Source organism: Nansenia antarctica (genome assembly GCF_963989245.1).
Source record: "Nansenia antarctica genome assembly, chromosome: 20".
Classification (NCBI taxonomy): Eukaryota; Metazoa; Chordata; class Actinopteri; order Argentiniformes; family Microstomatidae; genus Nansenia; species Nansenia antarctica.
In genome coordinates this window covers 20854383-20877007 of record NC_137693.1, presented here as the reverse complement: position 1 = coordinate 20877007, position 22625 = coordinate 20854383, and the positions used below count along the sequence as shown (strand labels likewise).

At 43.7% G+C, this 22625-nt stretch overlaps 3 protein-coding genes across 3 annotated transcripts; 2 read left to right on the top strand and 1 right to left on the bottom strand.

Annotated features, from left to right (window-relative positions):
• Positions 1 to 210: 210 nt before the first annotated feature.
• On the top strand, positions 211 to 5473 carry sumf2 (sulfatase modifying factor 2; the record flags this gene model as incomplete). The annotated part of the gene is made up of 9 exons (XM_080549737.1): positions 211 to 262; positions 538 to 691; positions 782 to 896; positions 1007 to 1051; positions 1562 to 1712; positions 2149 to 2204; positions 2495 to 2579; positions 2710 to 2851; positions 5128 to 5473. 9 exons carry the CDS (start codon positions 211 to 213, stop codon positions 5228 to 5230), a joined length of 903 nt encoding a protein of 300 aa, XP_080405863.1. The 3' UTR covers positions 5231 to 5473.
• A 2071-nt stretch (positions 5474 to 7544) lies between these two features.
• bicdl2l (bicaudal-D-related protein 2-like) lies at positions 7545 to 13151 on the top strand (the record flags this gene model as incomplete). The annotated part of the gene is made up of 6 exons (XM_080549544.1): positions 7545 to 8168; positions 8864 to 8983; positions 9896 to 10054; positions 10748 to 10842; positions 11727 to 11847; positions 12765 to 13151. 6 exons carry the CDS (start codon positions 7545 to 7547, stop codon positions 13149 to 13151), a joined length of 1506 nt encoding a protein of 501 aa, XP_080405670.1.
• Positions 13152 to 13873: 722 nt separating this feature from the next.
• abhd11 (abhydrolase domain containing 11) lies at positions 13874 to 18900 on the bottom strand. Its single transcript, XM_080549388.1, has 6 exons — positions 18748 to 18900; positions 18081 to 18219; positions 17439 to 17612; positions 17062 to 17232; positions 16347 to 16528; positions 13874 to 16188 (listed from the first exon to the last, which is right to left on the bottom strand). Exons 1-6 carry the CDS (start codon positions 18873 to 18875, stop codon positions 16053 to 16055), a joined length of 930 nt encoding a protein of 309 aa, XP_080405514.1. The 5' UTR covers positions 18876 to 18900; the 3' UTR covers positions 13874 to 16052.
• Positions 18901 to 22625: the final 3725 nt, after the last annotated feature.

The window sequence follows — 22625 nt, the reverse complement described above, 5'->3', positions numbered from 1 at the left end:
CCGACTCTACAACCAGGCCCTGCAGGGTGGGGGAGACCTGGAGATGGAACTTTTGGAACTTTTTACTTATTGAGCCTGCACTGTTTTATGTTTTTTATTGAATGTTTTTCTGTTTTCTGTACTGAATGTTTTTCTGCCCTAACTGAGCTGTTTGACAACAAAATTTCCCCATTGGGGACAATAAAGGTTTTCAATCAATCAATCATAATCATGGACCTCAGAATGGCACTCGTGTGGCTCTGCGCTGTGTCTGGCATCGCTGGTAAGGTCCTGGCTGCAACTTTCAACCAGTCTGACATAGATTAAACAAATAACACAGATACATCAAACTGCATGCGTAAAGCTAACAGATATAACGTGAATGAATGACACAGAAAATATGGCTCTTATGCTCCATGTCTTAAGTGAGTGCAGGTCTTCAGGTCAGGACTTAAGACATCTTGACAGACAAAAATGTCTTATTTTGGTTAATTGAGACATCTTAAGACATCTCACAGACAAGGTGATGGCTGGGTGTGTGTGTGTGTGTGTGTGTAGCTGATGCAGACGGAGGGATGGTCCCGGTCCCCCCGGGGGAGATGACCATGGGGACGGACGCAGCCGACGGGAGGGACGGAGAGTCACCCACCAGAGGAGTGACAGTGGCACCGTTTAACATCGACAGATATCCCGTCACTAACTCAGACTTCAGGTGATATGCCACTTTGTACGTTTATGAAAGACTGACTGAGAAGATCTCAGAACTCGTTTTTAAACTTTCTTGATTTCCTTTCCACCACAGAGAGTTTGTGAGGACACAGAAATACAAAACAGAAGCTGAGACGTTCGGCTGGAGTTTTGTGTTTCAGGATTTCGTGTCTGATGAGCTAAAGAGCAAAGTTACAGAGAAGATTGAGGTGTGTGTACTGGGACTATTCTGGTTTGACAATATTTTAGAACACACGCCATTTTACTTTGATGATAAACATTTCTCCCCCCTTTATCCTTCTCCCCCCTCACTCTGAAGTCTGCACCTTGGTGGCTGCCTGTCCAACGGGTCTCCTGGAGGCAGGTAAAACCACTCTTGTGTTTCCCCAATCCTCAAGCTTTTTATGTGTTGCTCATCGGTCACTGTGGGCAATGTGCATGTAGCGAAGGGGATTTGGAATCATGCCCTTGTGGTGAGGTAGCCCTCCCTGAGACAGAGAAACTCAAAGTGTTGACTTGAAACCTTGAGGATGTTCCCTTGCCCTCATGGTAGACGCTTGTGTCTTCCATGTACGAGACCTGGGTTTGAACCCCACCTGTCTCACACACACACACACACACACACACACACACACACACACACACACACACACAGCATTCCAGCTTTGGCACTTTTCGCTTTGGCAGAATTCTCTAGAATTCTCCGTTGTTTTCCTGCATCTCACACTTCTCACTGGCTCCATTACCCCTCCTGGTTCTTTTACCCCATCTCCTGCTTCTGTCACTCCCTCTCTGCCCCATTATTACCCCCACCTGCTTCTTCAATGACCCTTTTCCTCTGACCCCCCCCCCTCCCCCCATCTCTGTTGTCCAGCCTGCCGGTCCTGGTTCTGGGATCCGGGACCGCCTGGACTCCCCTGTGGTGCAGGTGAGCTGGAACGACGCCCAGGCCTTCTGCAGCTGGAAGGGGAGGAGACTGCCCACCGAGGAGGAGTGGGAGTGGGCAGCACGCGGGGGGCTGCAGGGTGAGAAGGGTTCCCAACTTGTCTCCTCTCTAGTGGCGGTGTCTTTACTAACATTGCACGTTTTAGAGAGTTTCACCGTCATACTCAACGTGTTAAGCTTCAAATGCAAAGACAGAAATGGATAGGGAAAGGTATTCTGCTGATGAGAAGATGGATAGCGGTTACTAAGCGTTATGGCAGAGGTTGTACATTGTTTCCCTTTTTTTTTAATGTATTTCTATTGTATTTTATCTTTACCCTTTTCTTTTTACTGTTTTCCCCTGCTTTTATATTCATTCTATGCTTGTATATGTTTTTATCTATGTTTTTATATTCACTTTATGTTCTTATTCCTGTTGTAAAGCACTTTGAGCTGCATTTCTTGTATGAAAGGTGCTATATAAATAAAGCTTTACTTACTTACTTACTTACTTACTTACTTACTTCTGTGTCCTAGGCAGGACGTATCCCTGGGGGAACAAGTTTCAGGCCAACCGTGCCAACTTGTGGCAGGTCAGCTGAATGATAAAATGAAATAGATCTATTTGAATGCAATAATTTGAAAAGGGAAAAAAATCATCTGGTAACTATGCTGTCCTATCACATGCTTGTGCTGAAAATGACATGTTGTATAACAATGAATGAACATTCCTAAGCTGTTGACTTACATTTCCCCTGAAGTAGTACTGGCTCATAGAATGGTATACTTTGTGTAGCGTTTTCATGATGTCATTCTTTGTGTGTGTTTGTGCATGCGTGTGCTTGTGTGTGTGTGTGCGTGTGCTTGTGTGTGTGTGTTCTAGGGACCGTTCCCTGATGGAGACCTGGCAGAGGACGGTTACCATGGAGTCTCCCCTGTCGCAGCATTCGAGCCTCAGAACAGTTATGGTAAATATAATTTATTCAGCATTCTGTGTAGAACATGGCTACAGGCTACAGTATAGGTGCGTATTGGAACAAGTACGTTTAGGCTTTAGTGTTCTAGATCAGTGTCTCAGTATTATGGTCTGTTCCTCAGGACTGTATGATATGATGGGTAACGCGTGGGAGTGGACGTCCACACCCTTTCCCGGAGCTCAACCAATGTATGTCCTTCGTGGCGGTTCCTGGATTGATACAGCAGATGGATCAGCAAATCACAAAGCTCGAATCACCACCAGGTAAGTAACCACTTTCTCTGTTACATTTTACATTTTACATTTACATTTTTGGCATTTAACAGACGCCTTTATCTAAAGTGACTTACAACAAATACATTTGTCTAAGTAAGTGAATCATTGTAGAGGATTTTTAACATGTATGAATTCTGTAAAATGTCTGTGGGAGTATGTCTGTCCATTTCACACAGAATGTAGACTAGTATTAGAGATGCTCCGATCAGGGTTTTTGGTGCCGATCACCGATCACTGGAATCAGTGATCTGCCGATCCGATATCACCGATCACCGATCACAGCGTCGAAAATGGCAATTGAAGCATTCTATTTATTGTGTAGCATTATTTATGTTTTTAATTATTCTTAACACCATTGACATTGTATATTAAGTATTCAAATGAAATTAGGAGATGAGAAAGTATCATGAATTGACAACCATCTGTTTTATTGAATTCACAACCACCTGTAGCTTACTTCAGGAAAAACAAATAAAATGTGAAAATAAAAATCATAATAAATAAAATGTACACTGTCACATCAAATGTGCAACATTCCACTCGAATGAGAGGAACTAGGGGCTCTTAGAGAACTTGGAGCTTATAGTATACAGTAGCTTTCCTGAGGAACAATAAACATACCCAAACTAAACTGCAACATAAACAGGCTATAGCCAAATATAAAATAAGTCATATTTAGGAGGAGATAAGACAGCAAGTCAGCAATAATCAATAAAACAAAAAAACAAAACATTGCACCTAAGGAGATTTCAGACTCAAACCTTACTTCTTAAGCAGCATCACTGGCAGATTAATAATTATTTATAATGATTATAATAATAATAATAATAATAATAATTATTATTATTATTATTATTATATATAATTATTATAATTCAAAATTAATAATAAGATAATGACAATAAAGTCCATAAATAAAATAAATAAAGATTAGCCTTGAGAAATACAAGCATCTCAGCGTTTTTGGCACTCAGCCTGTTCCTCTTATCATCTAAAATATGTCCTGCTATGCTGAAAAGTCACTCGCTATCTACACTTGTGCAAGGTGCACAGAGGAAGACCTAAAACTCGCGCGCTAATAGTTGTTGTTGCTATGGGCCTTAGTCTAGCTTAGTGACTTCCTGCTCGCTGGGTCACATGACGTCGCTGAACACTACCTACACTACGCTCGTGAAGTCGCGCTGGAACTCTGACCAGCACTCGTGGAACGCCTCTCGTCCAATCAAAGCACTCGGTCCCTTTATGACGTCGAGCCCAGTGTGCGCTTCGGCGCTCTCGGAGCGAATCAACGAACGCAGCAAATGCCGTATTATATTCGTGGTATTGAAAGACCTTGCGTGCGTTCCTCCGCGAGGTATTTCTTTTGAGCAGACATTACAAACGGCATATTTGTTGTCTCTTTCCGACACTGTGTAATATTTCCAGACTGGCGACGCCATTTTGTAAACTGATCGGTCGTGTTTGATCGGCCGTTTTGAGAACTCCGATCAAAACCGATCAAGGCCATATCGGCCGATACCGATCGGCGCATCTCTAACTAGTATAACTGTAATGGTTGTAACTGTGCCCATAGGGTTGTTGACAGTTAATCTCTGTCCTGTTTATGAACACTCTGTCCTGAGTTGAACACTCTCTGGAGAACGGTTTCATAAACATTTATGGAATGCTGACTCCTATCACTGTCGTGTCTATGTTGACACTATACAAGAGACGTGTTGCGTGTGAGTGGGCACTTCAGTCTACCTTCAGTAGGCTGGTTCCAACTCTAGTTGTGAATGACCATTTTCTTTTAATACATATTATACTTAGATAATACTTTATACTAAGTAAAGCTATCTTGAGTCTCGTTTAAATCCACGACAATCATCTATCCATCAGTCATCATAAGCTTTGCCAAAACTGCCCAAAACCAGGGGCCATTGGCAGTTCCAATGCTAGAAGAAGGAAGATTGTTTTTATTGAGGTGATTTGACCACAAATCTTGAACTTTGTATCTTGATCCCATTCACACCCATTGATCTTTTGTTAGCGGTGGTTGAAACCACCTGAAGTTAAAAAAAATACATATTTATTTATAGTAGAGAAACTGTAGTGGGGTAGTGGGCACGAGGAGGCCTTTAGGAGGGACAGTTAAGATGTAGACTGTTGGGTCTTCTGTTTCTTCTCTCTCTGACCAGATATTGCTCATAATGGTTACTTGTAGACTTACCAGAGTCATTAGCATTACAAGTATTGATGTGTGTATTTGGTTGTGTGTCCTGCAGGATGGGGAACACTCCAGACTCTGCCTCTGACAACCTGGGGTTCAGGTGCTGTGCCAGCGGGGGCCAGGAACAGGGGAAGAGGAAGGAGAAGACAGATCTGTAGAAACTAGAAGAAAAAAAAAGATAATATCATGACAAAGACAAAGATGATGATATCTGAAATTTGGTTGATGATTGAAGCGTAGGGACAAAACTTCATTGCACCAACAGATTATAATAACGGTAGCATTTATGTTGATAGTGATGATGATGATGATAATGATAAATAGTTTTGCTAGCTCTGTGAGCAGAGATGAGCACTATTTCTCCCATGGAGACCTGGGATTAGGACCAGATTTTTCTACTACTGTGACAAGAAAAATAAAAGAGGTTGGAAATTTTACATTAAGGTGTTGTCAGCTCTCAAATCTCTACACAAGCCCGTACAAAACACACAAAAACACAACACACAATAGGCAAAAAGCGAAGGCACATTTATTTCTATAGCACATATTCATACTACTTAATGTATACTCATAGTGCTTTACATGAACACATGAGCTAAAATAACAATGAATAAGTGTAAAATAAAATTAGTCACCATATAAAATAAGCACAGTGACAATTTAATTTACTTTATTAAATGTATTTAATGTTCAGGTTTAAAAACAATAAATAAAACAAATCAGTCAGTTAAAAAAGCCCCGCCTAAAGTACACTCAATTAAAAGCTGAACAGAACATACAAGTCTTCAGCATACTTCTTTAAAGTTGATACAGATGGGAATGACCTAATGTCTAGTGTCAGCAAGTTCCATGTTTTTCTGCATAGTGAGCGAATGCTGCCTCAGCACTTTTGGTGTTCATTCTAGGAACTGTTAAAAGGCCACCCTCAGATGATCTTAGGTTTCTAGAAGGTTCATAAGGCACTAGCACATTTGAAAGGAATGTTGGCCCTACATCATTCAGGGATTTGTAGACCAGAAGCATGATTTTAAAATCTATTCTGTGAGATACCGGGAGCCATTGTAATGATCTAAGAATGGGAGAAATGTGATCAAAAGGACTCTTTTGAATTTGTAATTGTCTTGAAGTTGTAATTATCTAAGTGCCAAATACTCACACAAGCACATTCCTTTGGTCCCTGACTGTGTGTGTGATAGTTGTTTGTTTCTGTTTTTGGGATGACCTTGAATGACAATGTCCTATAAATAGATAGTTGAGAGGGGGGGGGGAAAGATAACGCTCATTCATGGTTGGTTTCAATGGTGCTTTCGTTCTTTTGTTTGTACTCTGATTTCACAGAGATTAAGAAGAAGGGGCCGTTGGAGTTGAGTAATTGAGATAAACGTCACAGGAATTTGTTCTACTGGTCCAAACAGATTCACTTTCTATGTGTCAATTAAATTATTTATTAGATTATTGTCAGTGAGGCAGTATTGCTATGTCATTCCTCTCTACCACACAAAGAGAAATTAAATACTATATACTCTTATCCTTTCTTATATTTCCTCTTACTCCCTTAAGTATCTATTTCCAATTGTACCACCCAGTCTTCTTATATTTATGTTTATTTTATTTGTAAAGGTTCAATGCATATTAATGAACATAAAAAAATGTAAATACGCCAGATTTAGCCAGAAGGTTAATGTTCATCCATAGTCCCTCGCCAGTTATAAAAAGGCTTCCTAAAAAGATAAAATAGCATCACTCAGTAAAAGCGTACATAGCCAACTTAATACTGTACATTAAAGTCATCAGTCATCAAATACAATACAGCTCATTAAAAAGAAATCCACAAATTATGGATGTTTTTCAAACCGTCTACTCTTTCACTAATTGGCCCTTCTAATAATAATAATAATAACTTGGATTTGTATAGCGCCTTTCATAAAACCCAAGGACGCTTGAACGCTTGAACGAAGGACGCTTCTGTAGTAGGGAGTTCAATAATAAGAGAGCACTTTAAACTGACAGGTGATGTACATCATGCCTGTGTAATCTCTCCCTGATTGTGTTAAACAATCAAACGACCTTCTTCCCTCACTGCTGCCCTCAAGCTTTGACATGTTTATACATCCGTATCCAGGCTACTCTGTCACCATAGCGATAGATAGAAATCGACGAGGAAGAAGAAAAGCCGGCCACACGTCTGTGGTGAAGGTGCAGCCTCCAATGACATCACCTGATGACATCACACCTCAGACACACACGCCCTTCTTCTGTCCCCTTAAAGTTCAGGAAAAACGAGTTGGGAGACATTCTGTTTGTGTCCCTCTCTCTCTCTCTCCTCCTCTCTTCCTCTTTTTTCTCTCAGTCATATCCTCTCATCAACAGTAGTCAGTTTCCTGATGTTCCAGTGAGATTGGAAGCTCAGTCCTGTTTCTGTCTCCCCTGTCTAGCTGCTTGGCTGTTTGGGAGGATCTCTGTTGATCAGCCATGGGAGACGGCTATGTGCCTTTCTCTGTCCTCAATGCTCGACTGAGGCCACGGTTCACCCCTATGGAGCGTCTCTGCTACTCTCTGGACAGACTGGAAGATGGACCGCACCAGCCCAACGCTGCGGTCAGGAGCGGTTCGACACACACACAGTTTAAAATACAGAAAACGGAACCCACAGAACCCACAGACAACGGGAGTTCGACCATCGCAGAACCAGAAGAAGAAGACGAACCAGAGCAGGGGGATGACGTGGTCACAGAGGGGTTAACATCTTTGACCGAAGAGGGGGACACTGATGAAACTCTGACTGTGGATAGTGACTATTTGGTCCCGTCCATGACTCTGACCATGGAAGACATCGGCCTTGTCGGTTCTGATGAGTTGTCCTTGGTCGGGGACAGTTTCATGACCTCTCTGAACATGGACGGTGATGGTGATGGTGATGGTGCAGACGGTCTGACCACTGTTCAGGAGGGAGATGGTTCTGACCCGGCTACCGCGGGCCCAGAAGGTGGGAGCCCAGAGGCCCAGCGGGGATACATGGACGGAACCTTACCAGACCTGATCAGGAGCGGCAGGCCGCTCAGCAGACGCAGAACCCTGGGACCAGTCTCAGATACGGTAGGAGAGAGAAAGGGTATTTGTGTGTGTGTGTGTGTGTGTGTGAATGAGAATGAGAAGAGAATGGTTGCATATTGGGATAGAGACAGTGTAAGAGGGAGAAAGAGAAGGAGATTGTTTATGTGCTCAGTACCTGCGTCATCGCCTCATCTGATGGTGACACGGCTTGATTTGTGACTGTGAGTGTTGGCTGGAGGGCAGGCGTGGGAATGCTGTGTCTTTGTATCACGTTCCTTATCAGTGAGACAGCCCTGGTGTGTGTGTGTGCGTGTGTGTGTGTGTGTGCGTGTGTGTGTGTGTGTGCGTGTGTGTGGGTGGGTGGCTGTTAACCTATGGACAATTTGCTTTTGGCTCTCATTAGTAAGAGCTTATTTTCCACACTAACACCCCACATGCTCCCATGATTCAGAGGTTCTCCCTTCTTTCTGTGCTTGTGTGTGTGTGTGTGTGTGTGTGTGTGTGTGTGTGTGTGTGTGTATGTGTGTGTGTGTGTGTGTGTGTGTGTGTGTGCGTGTGCGTGTGCGTGTGCGTCAGTGTGTGTGACTGAAATAGCTCAGCCTGTCTAACTGGATTCCTCACTGACCTCGTCTGTTCCTCTCAGGAATCTTGACTAGCAAGGTGTCTTTCTGACACTGTCAGGACTTTTTTCATGAAACACAGTTTCTGTGTGTGTTTGTGTGTGTCTGTGTGTGTAGTTAAAGGAGGTGCGAAGGGAGGTGGAGCTTTCTCGGAGGCGGAGTCTGAGGCTGAAGGCTCAGGTGGACAAACTCCAGGAGAACAGAGATGGACCTGAATGGAGCCAACACAGAGAGAAGGTAACTCACCACTCACACACTAACTCACCACTCACACACTAACACTAACTCACCACTCACACACTCACTAACACTAACTCACCACTCACACACTCACTAACACTAACTCACCACTCACACACTCACTAACACTAACTCACCACTCACACACTAACTAACACTAACTCACCACTCACACACTAACTAACACTAACTCACCACTCACACACTAACTAACACTAACTCACCACTCACACACTAACTAACAGTAACTCACCACTCACACACTAACTAACACTAACTCACCACTCACACACTAACTAACACTAACTCACCACTCACACACTAACTAACACTAACTCACCACTCACACACTAACTCACCACTCACACACTCACTAACACTAACTCACCACTCACACACTAACTAACACGCATGGATGAGTTTACTGAGTCAGACTGGGAAGAAACCTATTAAAGGGATAGTTTACACCTCGTTGACACCTTATTGATGGTTCATTACCCTGAAAGTAGTCCGAAGAAACTGTAATCCATGCTTCTCAGTTGTTTAAAATAGCCACTATTAACTTCAGCTAACTTTAGCCACTGCTAATAAGAAATCAATGGGTGTGAATGGGATCGAGTTCAACATTGCATGGACATATCAACTCAAATGACTTGGTTGACTTGGTTAGTAGTTACATTGAGGTGATTTGGCCACAAATCTGGAACGTTGTCTCTTGATCCCATTCACACCCATTGATCTTTTGTTAGCGGTGGCTGAAACCAGCTGAAATGAGTAGTCTGGTTTGTAATCTCTCCCTCCCTGCATTATGTCTGTCTCACTCTCTCTCTCTCTCTCTCTCTCTCTCTCTCTCTCTCTACCTTCGTCTCCTCTCTTCCTCTTCCTCTGTCTCTACCTCCTTCTCTCCAGGTCACCGAGGAGGTTCTATCTGTTCTGGGGCTGTTGCTCCCTCTAACGGAACCAGAGTCCAGACCTGCAGAACCCTCGCTTCAGGAGAACCGCCTGGGTAACGCACTGCTGCAGCTGAAGAATGTAGCACGGAAGCTGGCGATTAGCCACACTGCACAGGTGAGCACAACTTCCTCTCTGGATTCCCTCTCTTTAATCTGCACTGATCATACAATAGGTGAAAGCAATAAGGTGGATGCCTAGAAGGTATTTGTTTTCACCACTTCAATTCTTTCAGATCAGCGGTGGAGATGAAGTGAAGTAAACAAGGAACTTAAATTGAGGGGGAGAACATTCAGAGCATTGCAGATATAGGCCTTATCTGAAGACATTCTTTACCACAAGTGCATTTCTATCTGCAATATTCAGAATTTTCAACAGCACTCAGCATGTTGTCAGGCATGTGTTCAACAAGATAGTGACCATGTTTACAGGAGTGGGTCAGGCCAACTGTGTTTAACAAGCAGAGTATCTGTCAGGTGAGCTTAGATCACACCCCTGAGGTGAGCCTAAGCTCCGCCCCCTCAGACACCCCACACCTCAGGTGAAACTAGACTGGTTCAGTTATGTGAACTGACAGATTCAGGTGTATTACTGTAAAGCCAAGCAAAGAGCTAACCCTTAATTCAGTGATGCTAATAGAGTGTGGAGAGAAACAGTATTGTATTTGCTTTACCATACAGAATATTATACCAACAAAACGACTATTCTGAAGCAGGAGAATAGAAACATTTCCTATACACCATATCAATATTTCCAATGACTATAAATATTAAATAACTACCCAACTACCATGCTTTCTGTTCTTCCCAGGGTTCCAAGTCGGGGGTGCGGAATAACAGGAAGTGCGTGGAGGATAATGCCATCCTCCAGCAGGCGCTACGGGACAGAGATGATGCCTTAGAGAAGTGAGTGTGCACGCACGAATGCACGCACGCACGCACACACACACGCATGCACACACACACACACACACACACACACACACATACACACACACACACACACACACACACACACACACACACACACACACACACACACACACAGATAGCTTTACTTTAAATCTATATATAATATTTATTAAAAGAAAATGGTCATTCACACCTGGAGTTGGAACCAGCCTACTGAAGGTAGACTGAAGTGCCCACTCACACGCAACACGTCTCTTGTATAGTGTCAACATAGACACGACAGCGATAGGAGTCCGCATTCCATAAATGTTTATGAAACCGTTCTCCAGAGTGTTCAACTCAGGACAGAGTGTTCATAAACAGGACAGAGATTAACTTTCAACAACCCTATGGGCACAGTTACAGCCATGTCAGTTATACTAGTCTACATTCTGTGTGAAATGGACAGACATACTCCCATAGGCATTTTACTGAATTCATACATGTTAAACATCCTCTACCACACACACATTTTAAATGCTTTATTTATGTCCACATAAATGTACAATATCTAAAGGACATAAATACTATCAGTGCATTTTGACATTATTGGAAACAGTCAGTTACAGTAGTGCTGAGCCAACAACCAGTTATGCCTACAGATAGGATGTTATTCACACCAAATGATGACACACACACACACACACACACACACACACACACACACACACACACACACACAGACAAATTCATCACTGGTAGTGTTAACTGGACAGAGAATAGCACGACATAAAAGCAGTGTCAGCACTTCTAGGTAGAGAGACCGAGGGTTGTGAGCTCTGTTGTGAAACACAACGAGACACTGGTGATGCTCAGTTCTTCCACTTCCTCCTGTACAGGAAGCAGGCCATGGAGACGGAGCTGCTACGCAGTAAGACAGAGATGATGTCCCTGAACAACCAGCTTCTGGAGGCTGTGCAGAGACGACTGGAGCTGTCTCTGGAGCTAGAGGCCTGGAAGGTACGGGGGGAGAGGGGGGAGATGGGGTGGATGGGGGGGATGGGGGGAGGCAGGAGTCCAGTGAGACGTTCTAAAAGTTGAGAAAGGAGGGATAGAGTCTCAGTAGAGCTCTCTCAAACAGGTTTGTAGGGAGAACGTGTGAGAGAGAGGAATTCAGAGAGAGCAGGTGAGGAGGGAGTCATGAACAGGTGGAATGCAGGTATAGGAGATTAAGACTGGCTAAGATTGAGAGAAGGATTCCAAGTGTGAAAAGAAAAGAGGTGAGGTCGATCATGCAGAAAGCAGTCAGGAGAAAGAAGGGAGAACCTCTGAATCATGGGAGCATGTCGGGGGTTAGTGTGGAAGATAAGCTCTTACTAATGAGAGCCAAAAGCAAATTGGCCATAGGTTAACAGCCACCCACACACACGCACGCACGCACGCACACACACACACACACACACACACACATACACAGACAGACAGACACACACACACACATACACACACACACACACACACACATACACAGACAGACACACACACACACACAAACACAAACACAACATACACACACACACACACACACACATATTAAACACACACACACACACACACACACACACACACACACGTGTTCAGTCCTCAGTCCACTGTGACCATCTGGTGAGGGGCCTGCTCCCCCTAGTGTTTAAAAAAAAAATATTGTCACTGAACCGCACGTCAGGTTTCCCATCTCCTAATCAAACCCACCATGGTGAATGAGAGGACGTCATTACCATGTTTGATGTATCTAGCTTTGAACCCCTCTTCTCTGGCCTGACCTTTGCAGTAATGTTGTGAATGTTGTGAATGTGTCCTATATCCATTTGCCTGGATTCCATTCCAGAACATTGCATTCTGCTCTAATTCTATTCTCTATGTCCTCCCTGTCTCAGGATGATATCCAGTATATCATCCAGCAGCAGCTCCAGAGCCAACAGGCGGCAGAGCAAGCCCAGAAGAAGCCCACACGTCTGGGGCTAATGAGGAGGACCAACAAACCCCCTATGCAGAGACCAGCCCCCACCCCCACCCCCACCCCTGTCCCAGCCACTACCCTCACATCCGCGATCTTTATCTCCAAACCTGCCCCCTCTACCCCAGCCCCTGTCACAGCACCTAAATCTGCCCCCGCGCCTCCGCCTGCCCCCCAGCGCACCTGGAGAGACAGGCTGAGGATGGGCAAGGGGGGGCGTCAAAGTGACCAGGAGGCAGTGCAGGAGACACCGCCACCAGGGGGCAGCAGAGAGGAGAAGGGCTTTCATAATGTCTCACTGGACTAAAATACTGATAATAATACACACACACACACACAACCCCACACAGGCTTTCATATCCAGGATAACCAAAATAACATCTATCCATAGGCAAGGCAAGGCAAATGTATTTATTTATATAGCACATATTCATACAATTGATCAACTCATAATGCTTTGGATTGCTTGTGGATATGTTTTTCAGGATCCTGCTTGGACATAATAACTCATAATTCTTGCTATATTATTAAGACGATGATGGGCTGTTTTTGTTGTAGACTTCAGTCTTATGTTTCCCCTTTATTGTAGCCTTGCTAAACACCAATTCACTGAGTTCATTTTCTGTTGTAACTGAAAGTCACTGTAAGCATTTGTGTTGACAGTGTTCAGACCTGATTAAAGTCATTCAAGTGGCTGGTGAGCTGTTTATTTCACTAATCAAGTGTGCAGTGTGCTATTCACTGTATTATCCAAAAGTTAATTATATCACTCATGGTCTAGTGTGCCATTCGATTTGAGGATGTTACAGTTACATAATCTACTGATCTAATAATGATCCAGTCCCTCTAGAGTAGTACTTGTCTATAGAGTAGTACTCCTATCCTGTTTGATACTGTACACTTTCTATTTTTAACTGAGAAGAGAACATAACACCAATCTGAAAGGGAGGAAGACAGTAAAAGCCACATTTTTAAATGTCATTTATTATGTCAGTAATACATTTTATACAATTTCAATATACTGTCTCCATAATTATTCACACATAATATATGCATCTCACACAACTAAATAACATCATCAAATTAATATCTGCCATGTTCTAGAACAAATGACGTTACTGTGGCAATGTTTTTAAAAACAACCAGTTCAAATGCATTATCAATAAATTACACTTGAAATAAAGGGAGACAAGGCATGCGTATAGTGAACTTCGGTAATCCAACTCTATTGAGACGTCTGTCCATACATTTAAACATGGCTAAAGAAATTCACATTTCTGTAGAATCAGCAAGTTGTTCCTCCATGACGCATTCATGTCCGACAGCAAGACACCGCAAACACTGATCTAGGACCGTCATCTAACGCAAAACCTGCCTCACCGACTGTTCCCGTCCAACCAACGTATTGTGCAACAAGATAAAACTGATTAGAGGTCAGTGGTTGAGATGCGTAGAGCTTCATCAAACTAGTTCACTTAAAACAAGGGTCTGCTCAACTCGAGTCATTCTGAGGTTTTAAGATTAGTCAAACCTGGCATCCAAGCCCCATCATTGGCTTCAACAGATCATGTTCTCAGTGCTATTAAAAAACGATATACAATCCATGTTAGCACACATTACAACCTTGAGGGTTATGGGTCCTTGACAATTATACACAACTGGCAACACGACAGCCAGTCTCAACACTGCTGGCTATTACAGTAAACTTTTTAAGCAAGTTTTACAGAAGAAAAAAATAACTCAAAACAAGAGAGACTCAATAGGCACACACACAACACGACACACTTCTCACTCAAAAACAGACTTATGGCAGTATCTCTGTTCAACTGTACTTTCCCCACACACATATTACACTAAAGAACCGTCCTGTCCACACAGAAAACTGATAAGATAACAACGTCGTTTTGAGTTAGACACATATATTTTCTTTGCAGCATATTCGATTAATACCCATATATTATGAAACCTTTAATAGCCTACAGAGTTCAATGTGATTCATATCTTTCAATAAATTCCCATTAAAACAAAAGAGTCGATTGGTCACAAATAACAGAGTAAACCGATAAAACAAAATGGCTGATCACAAGACAGAGTAAAGTAGAGAGTATGACCAGAGTATCGTTGTAACCTGGGAGACTCTATACAGTCTGATAATACAGTACCTGGAGGCTTAGCCTAGTTCTTGTTGGCATGAAAACATCACATGGTAAAGGTAAACGTAAAACTTCTACATGTAACCCAGGTCTATGACACGACAACAAAAACACTAAGCATTATAAATTGGGTGAAAAAATAAAAAATAAAACATAAAAAAGGAATTAAAGAAAAGAAATGCATTCCAGACTACAGGAGCAGTCATGAAACACCTCCCATAGCACACATAGTAATGTTGGTAAAAGTGATTGTACTCAAATACACATCAACTCAGCCTTAACAGCCCAAGGCATTTCCCTGACATTTTGGTGCTGAATCCTCATATCAGACAGAACCAGTGCTGCTGTGTCAGACCTTCCCTTAACCTGACCCACCTCCAAGCCAAGCTTCACTCCTCTCTCCTCTCCAAGCCAAGCTCCACTCCTCTCTCCTCTCCAAGCCAAGCTCCACTCCTCTCGTCAGATATTATGAATTAGGGTTTATATCATCCAACTCTCTTGTCAAGATCCCCAATGACCCTAACCCCTGTAACCAGCCCAGAGAGATACTGTATAGACTAGAGCAGCCCCAGACTAGATTAGATTTTGACCGATAGCCATCATCCCCTCTATGCTGGTATAAATCTAGCTCACATACAGCATGATACTGTGCAACGACGACAGGATCTTTGGATTAGTAACTCACCTCTAAAACATCTGGTAAACTAGCCACTATCTACCCTAACGAAGCTACAGATCTACCCGACTAACCTAGCTACAGTATATACCTGTCTACCTATCGATCTACCTGTTTAATCTAATGGTGATGGAATTAAGTAGCACAGTTATATATACATTTTATACACATGATCCTTGAGTATATTCAAAAGGTTAAGATCGACTGCATGAAAAGGGGTGAGTTTGGTCCAGGATTAGCGGTTAGCATTGTCTACAAGGATGGCCATGCCTCCTCTAATTGTACGCCCCGCCCTGCGGTCCCGTGTAGTGATGGAGCCCCACTGTGGGCTGGTGGAGCGCACATCTTCCCCGCGGGGGAGGGGGGGGGGGGGGGGGAGCTAGGGCTGCAGGAAGGATATAATGGAGCTGATGAAGTCTAGAGGTTTGTCCGCGTGAATCCAGTGGCTGGCGTCGGGGATGTACTGGATGTCGGCGCAGGGGAACAGCCGCTGGATCTCTGGGTAATCCTCAGAGCTGACAGAGGGAGGGACGGGGAGGAGGAGGTGTGTATAGATGATATCAAGTGAGAGGGGGATGTCATAGGAAAGGGAGAAAGACAGAATTAAAACCCAAAAAAATAACAAAGTAGTCTTCTCCCATGGACCATTTGTCTGGGATGGGATCCGTTTTACCTGATATATGCGGAACTGGCTCCGCCCAGGAACAGAGTGGGGCCCTCGTAGGTGTTGCTGAAGTCGGGGAAGCTCATGATGTCATCCAGGTGCGCCGAGATGGCGTCGAGGTTGACCCTCCAGGCGTACTGGCCGTTCTGCTCCACCAGGTTAGTCAGCAGGAACTGACGCACAGAGTGCTCCTGTGGGCAGGAAGGTATACCATCACATTAATAGAAGTATGACGAGACAGTCACTATTATTATAGGCAACCCTATCCCTTTGAACACCAGCTCAGTGGCCTTGCGGTTAGAGTGTCCTCCCTGAGATTGGGAGGTCGTGAATTCGATCCCCGGCCGAGTCATACCAAAAGACTATAAAGATGGTACCCGATGCCTCCCTGCTTGGCACTCAGCATTAAGGGTTGGATTGGGGGGAAGGCCCTGCGACATACCAGCGCCATGTCCAGGGGGTGCACTTGTACGTCAAGCCGCCTCACGCTACGGAAACAGGTATCCCTTTGAACACCTAGTCACTATTATTATAGACCACCTATCCCTTTGAACACCTAGTCACTATTACTATAGACCACCTATCCCATTGCCATTAAAAACCTCACGAGGGCCATGTTTTTGGTTTCACAACGATCTTGTGTCAGTCATAAAATACACGAGATGCCCAGAGTTCAAAGGGGTTAGGGGTGTAAAATGAAGCCAGGCAGTAGGACAGTCCTGACCTTGACCAGTTTGCGTAGCTGATCCTCCGCCATGCGTCTGGCGGTGGAGCGAGGGAGGTCACTGGAGATCTTCACCTCCTTCATGGCCTGGATGTAGGAGCGGAAGTTGGTGCGAGTGGTGGTCTGGGCCGGACTGATGTCTACCACCACCAACCTCTCCACCAGGCTGGGCTGGACAGACAGACGGACAGACAGACAGACAGAGGAAAGTGAAGTCAAATGGAGAAAGAGAGAGTGAGAGACAGCATAAGAGAGACATACCCACGCACGACACTGTAGCAACTTGTTCAAACCAAAAAAAAGAATTCCGAAATAAACTACAAAGAAAACACAATCAATCCCATTGGAATCAAAATGTTTTATTTGGGGGCATTTACCTGCGAGAGGGCTGTTGTCATGGCTACCTTGCCTCCCATGCTGTGTCCAATCAGGACGCACTTCCCGATGTGCAGCTGGGCGAGCAGGTGCTTCAGGTCGTTGGTCATCGCGTCGTAAGTCAGCACCTGGCTGTGCGTGCTATTACCGTGGTTACGGGCGTCGACAGTTAGCACCTGACTGGACAAAGGACATTTAGGACACTAGGGATGTGGGGAGCGAGGGAGGGAGGGAGGGGAGAGGACACAGAGCTAGACTCCACGGGTATTTAGTTGAGTTTCATTCTCTTGTGTCACTTCCCTCTGTGATCACTGATATGTGAGGACATGCTAAGTGGGGGGCAACAACATGTATGGAACGCTATCCAGTCCTTTTCAGCCATCACTGAATGAAGGAAGCCTTCACCGTAATGAAGGAAGAGAGACATGGAAGCCATTACTTTCAGAGTAACGAGATACAGCACCATCATCATAATTCAGTAAAAGCATTTGCAACCCCCCCCCCCCCCTCCATCCCTCCACCCCCCCCCCCCCCATCCCTCCCATCCCCCCCCCCCTCCATCCCTCCATCCCTCCATCCCCCCCCCCCTCCATCCCTCCATCCCCCCCCCCCCCCATCCCTCCATCCCTCCATCCCTGCATTACCTTCCTGCCAGTCCGCTGCACCAGGGACTTGGCTATGGAGTGGAAGTTGGACTTGCTGCCGAACAGCCCGTGGAGGAACACCAACGGCGTGTTCTCTCCTTTACCCCCGTCAAACACGTCATAGGTCAGGTTGACCGGGCTGGAACAGACACAGACACACTTTGTTAGAATGAATGAACACAACATCTCAAGATCAAATCAGTAGAGCATATTATATTACACAACAAACAAGACCTACAACACAAGCCGGTCGCCAACATCATTCATCACATCACAACAACACAAAAGCAATGACAGCAACATCCAATGAACACACACTGTGCTTGGCACTGCTGATCATTTGGGATTTGGACTCCGGAAGCTTAAAATAAGTCGATCTAACCTAAACCTGGCAGGTCCCATCATGTAGCCAGCTAGTTGGAACTAAAATACACCATCATCTTCGACCCCTGATACAGCCTACAGCCATCTAACATCTCACAAACGTCCACAAATGAAATCAGGCCACTGTTTTAGGGATTTGATTTTGTTCTATCATTCAAATCTGCATATGCAATATGCAATATGCACAACCTGTAGCACCTTAAAAGAAAGACATCCGAGTTAGCTTAGAGAGCTGGCTATGCTATGATTAGCATGCATGGACATGCAGAGGGCATCCATGTACCTGGAGGAGCCAGAAGCAGCACGAGCCATCCGCGGCACGGTGCCCCCCAGGAGGTCCCGCTGTCCCGTTACACCATGACATGATGACGTCAGAAGTCCTCTCTGAATGATGCGACACAAAACACTCATGACCCAAACTAGTTAATCCTCAAAATGCATAAGCTTTTAAATGGGCAATTGTATAGAGAGGAGAAGGAAAATCCTTTCCGCAAAACAGGCGGAGTCAGAGAAGCCGCAGTGTCATTTGCCCAGCTGACACACTACGTCATGACGTAAAAACGCACTGGGGAATAAACGTTCTGACTCTGAACCACCAGGTGGCGGTAGATCCTTAAAGGTAAAATCATCGCTAGTCCTACCCTTTACTTGTTAATCTGAGCATCGGACACAGGATTCAGATCACCTGAATCACCTGTGTTGTTCACCTGTGTTGTTCACCTGTGTTGTTCCTGCACATGGGAGAGGTATTTGCTTTGGACACATCAGATAACATGTTGACACCATACGGCCATTCCCAGTCGCCAACACATTATTTTAACACAAAGGTTCCTCATACTTTTATTACCTCTGAAATGTGCTTTCACTGTCTTGTTGTTGACAACAATGCACCTAAGGTTACAGGTCACTTTCATGTTGAACTGGATTTAGGATTGTAAATATACACTTGGTAGGGTTTTTATTAGATTTAGGATTGTAAATAGACACTTGGTAGGGTTTTTATTAGATTTTGATGTCTGTGGTTTGGCACCGCTCATAGCCTACCTGTGGCTTGTGTATTTGTAATACACTATGCAATGACATACCGTAGGATATATTAACATATAGGCTATTAACATATATCAATTATTAAACTTGATAGCATAGGACACTTTAATTCATTTAATTATATCACTTATATCACAATAGCACCCTAGACAATTCAGTAATGGTCAATCTTTTAGGGATTTCAGTTTTTCTGATAAATGAGAGAAAAGTGATGGAGTCCTATGTTCCTATCACCAAAAAGTGCAATTTCCGTCTAAACTAAAGCTAAGTTTACAAGACTATAATTCAGTATTTATTTAGGTAAATAGTTACTATTTACTAATATTATATTACTAATACTATTTGGTGATGTAAGACAGCCACCTGGTTCATACGTCAGCAAATCTGAAGAGGAAAAGAGTGATCCTTCTCAAGTTATGGGCTTTTTTGTCACCTTCCCCATATTCGGCCTGGTCTAATTTGGCTCTTTTTCAGGGATTGGGGTAGTTCTAAAGAACAAACAAAAAAAAAGTTTTGCCCCCAAATATACACTATGCAATGACATACCGTAGGATATATTAACATATATTATATACATTATTAAAATTGATAGCATCAGAGGACAGGCCCAACGGAAGGCAATCAGAGAACTGTCCACTGCAGCAGAACGGAGCAGTCACTGGCTGTGGCTGAAACGTAGGGACCCAACATGGGCTCCCAAATGACCACGTGGTGCCAAAGTGCAACACACCCAGGCCTGATCAGCCTGTGGTGGGCCAACCTCGGCAGAGGGTGTCTTGTGATAACTGGCCGAAACACCCAATGAGGTCAGGGACCACAACTGAAGATGTGTCGTACTGGTGGCACCACGTGATCATTGCCAAATTCCACTCCACCCAAGAGGACATCTCCAACTCCACTCAATTGTTGTGCTGAATATTTAGGGATTTTAACAACCAGTCCTATTAAGAACACTGTAGAAACACACTGTAGTAACACACTGTAGTAACACACTGTAGAAACACACTGTAGTAACACACTGTAGAAACACACTGTAGTAACACACTGTAGAAACACACTGTAGAAACACACTGTAGAAACACACTGTAGTAACACACTGTAGTAACACTGTAGTAACACACTGTAGTAACACTGTAGTAACACACTGTAGTAACACTGTAGTAACACTGTAGTAACACACTGTAGTAACACAGGTACACATTCTGAAGCGCAGCATGAGAGTTGGTCGGTAGTATACACTTCTATTGTTTATTACTACACTGATTTAATCCATAAAACCTGAAATTCCAAATAATTTCAGTAGGTACCTGGGATAAAATATATAGTGAGTCAATAGCTCAGAATTGCTGAGGTAAAAATAAACGTCATAAATCATTACAATCTAGACCAGACATACATGTATGGGCTTCATTGTTTTGTTCCAGCAGCTATCAGTGATTTCTGCATGCATGTCACCAACAACATAAAACCAACAGGGGAATGACTTTTATCATGAAGATGTCTAGATGTCTAGAAGACTGGTCTGCTGTGCTCAAGGAATAAGAGCACTATTACATTTTAAAAACATGATTTCAATCTGTACATATGTTGTCAACAAAAACATGAATAACACGGTAAAACATCGTTATTACTTTGGTCAGATGATGTTCTACTCTCATTGAGGTATTCACCTGTCATTAATCATAATCACGAGTCAAGTCAAGAAATTACTCCAAAATCATTAATATCGGCTTTAAAAAGGAACAACATCTCAAGAAAAACATGACCTAATCTTACCAATGACTATTGCCTAAAACATGACTTTTCACTTCATAAACTCAACAATAGGACATTAAACATCACACACATCTCACATTACTCACGTTATGAGTAATACAAATAATATTACCACCTTGGCATAGAAGCTATAAGATATGGGTAAAATCACACTGTTTATTATCTTTCACTTTGGCTTGATGAATGAATGAATGAATGAATGAATGGTCTTTATTGTCATTGATGCTGGTTCACCAGATCTCGAATCGCTTGTCTGTGGTGAAGGGGGATGTGTCCATGATTCTGTTGTTGAAGAGCCTGGTGAGGGTGAGAGTTAGGGTCAGACTAGGGACACCATTCAACATTAACAAGCAGTTCACCATCCTGCAACAGAAGCCTTATCAAAGCAATTCAAAGAACTCATCCTCACATGCAAAGCCCTCCATAGCCTGGCCCCCCCTTACCTGAATGACCTCCCTCTCCCCCACCGCCCTGCCCGTACCCTCCGGTCCTCATCCACTGTTCCCCTCACTGTCCCACCCTCAAAACTCGAAGGCTTTGGAGACCGTGCCTTTTCACGAGCTGCACCCCACCTCTGGAACTCTCTCCCCCAACCACTCAGAGACTCACCCTCACTGTTCTATGTGCTCATGTTATCTGCTGCTTTTTGTTTCTGTGTTTTCCGTTTTCCCCTTTGAGCCTCGGAAAAGCTCTATATAAATATAATGAATTATTATTATTATTATTATTATTATTATTATTATTATTATTATTATTAAGAACATCATATCCCCCCCTATACACACACTGTGTCCACACACAATCACTACCACACGTTACTGACATGCCCACACGTGCGTTGCATGAACCCGTAGACTAGTCACTCCACGACAGACTCAGAGACACACTCCAGAGTCTAGTGTCGAACATAGCTTGGTTCAGGTTACCATGGTTACCGAGCAGTGAGAAGTGCTGTTGTTCAAAAAATGAAATGACTGACAGGTCATTGCACCAATGAGATATCACAAGCAAGCACATCCTGTTTTGTAACAACAAACAAACTTCAAACAAGCTTTTTGCATGTACAGTAAGTACACTAGTCTCTCCTGACGACACTCCAGACTCTGTCGAACTTAGCTTGTTTAATGGTTAATGGACTGTTGTTATTGAAAATGAAATAACTGACAGGTCATAGCACCGATAATGAACCAAAACCTTCAAACAAGCTTGTTGGTTTTTAGACTGCTGGACTATCTCCATTGTTAACTTAAAAAAAACAACGTGCGGTGGTGGAGGAGAGGAACAGAGTGAGGTGGAGGAGGAGGAGGAGGAGGAGGAGGAGAGGAACAGAGTGGGGAG

Excerpts from the sequence above, each read along its gene's own strand:
- abhd11 (XM_080549388.1), bottom strand. The coding sequence starts at position 18,875 with ATGAGTGTTTTGTGTCGCATCATTCAGAGAGGACTTCTGACGTCATCA. Across the intron at positions 18,220-18,747 it reads GCTGCTTCTGGCTCCTCCAG|CCCGGTCAACCTGACCTATG; the intron begins GTACATGGATGC and ends TGTCTGTTCCAG. Across the intron at positions 17,613-18,080 it reads TGCAGCGGACTGGCAGGAAG|GTGCTAACTGTCGACGCCCG; the intron begins GTAATGCAGGGA and ends TTGTCCAGTCAG.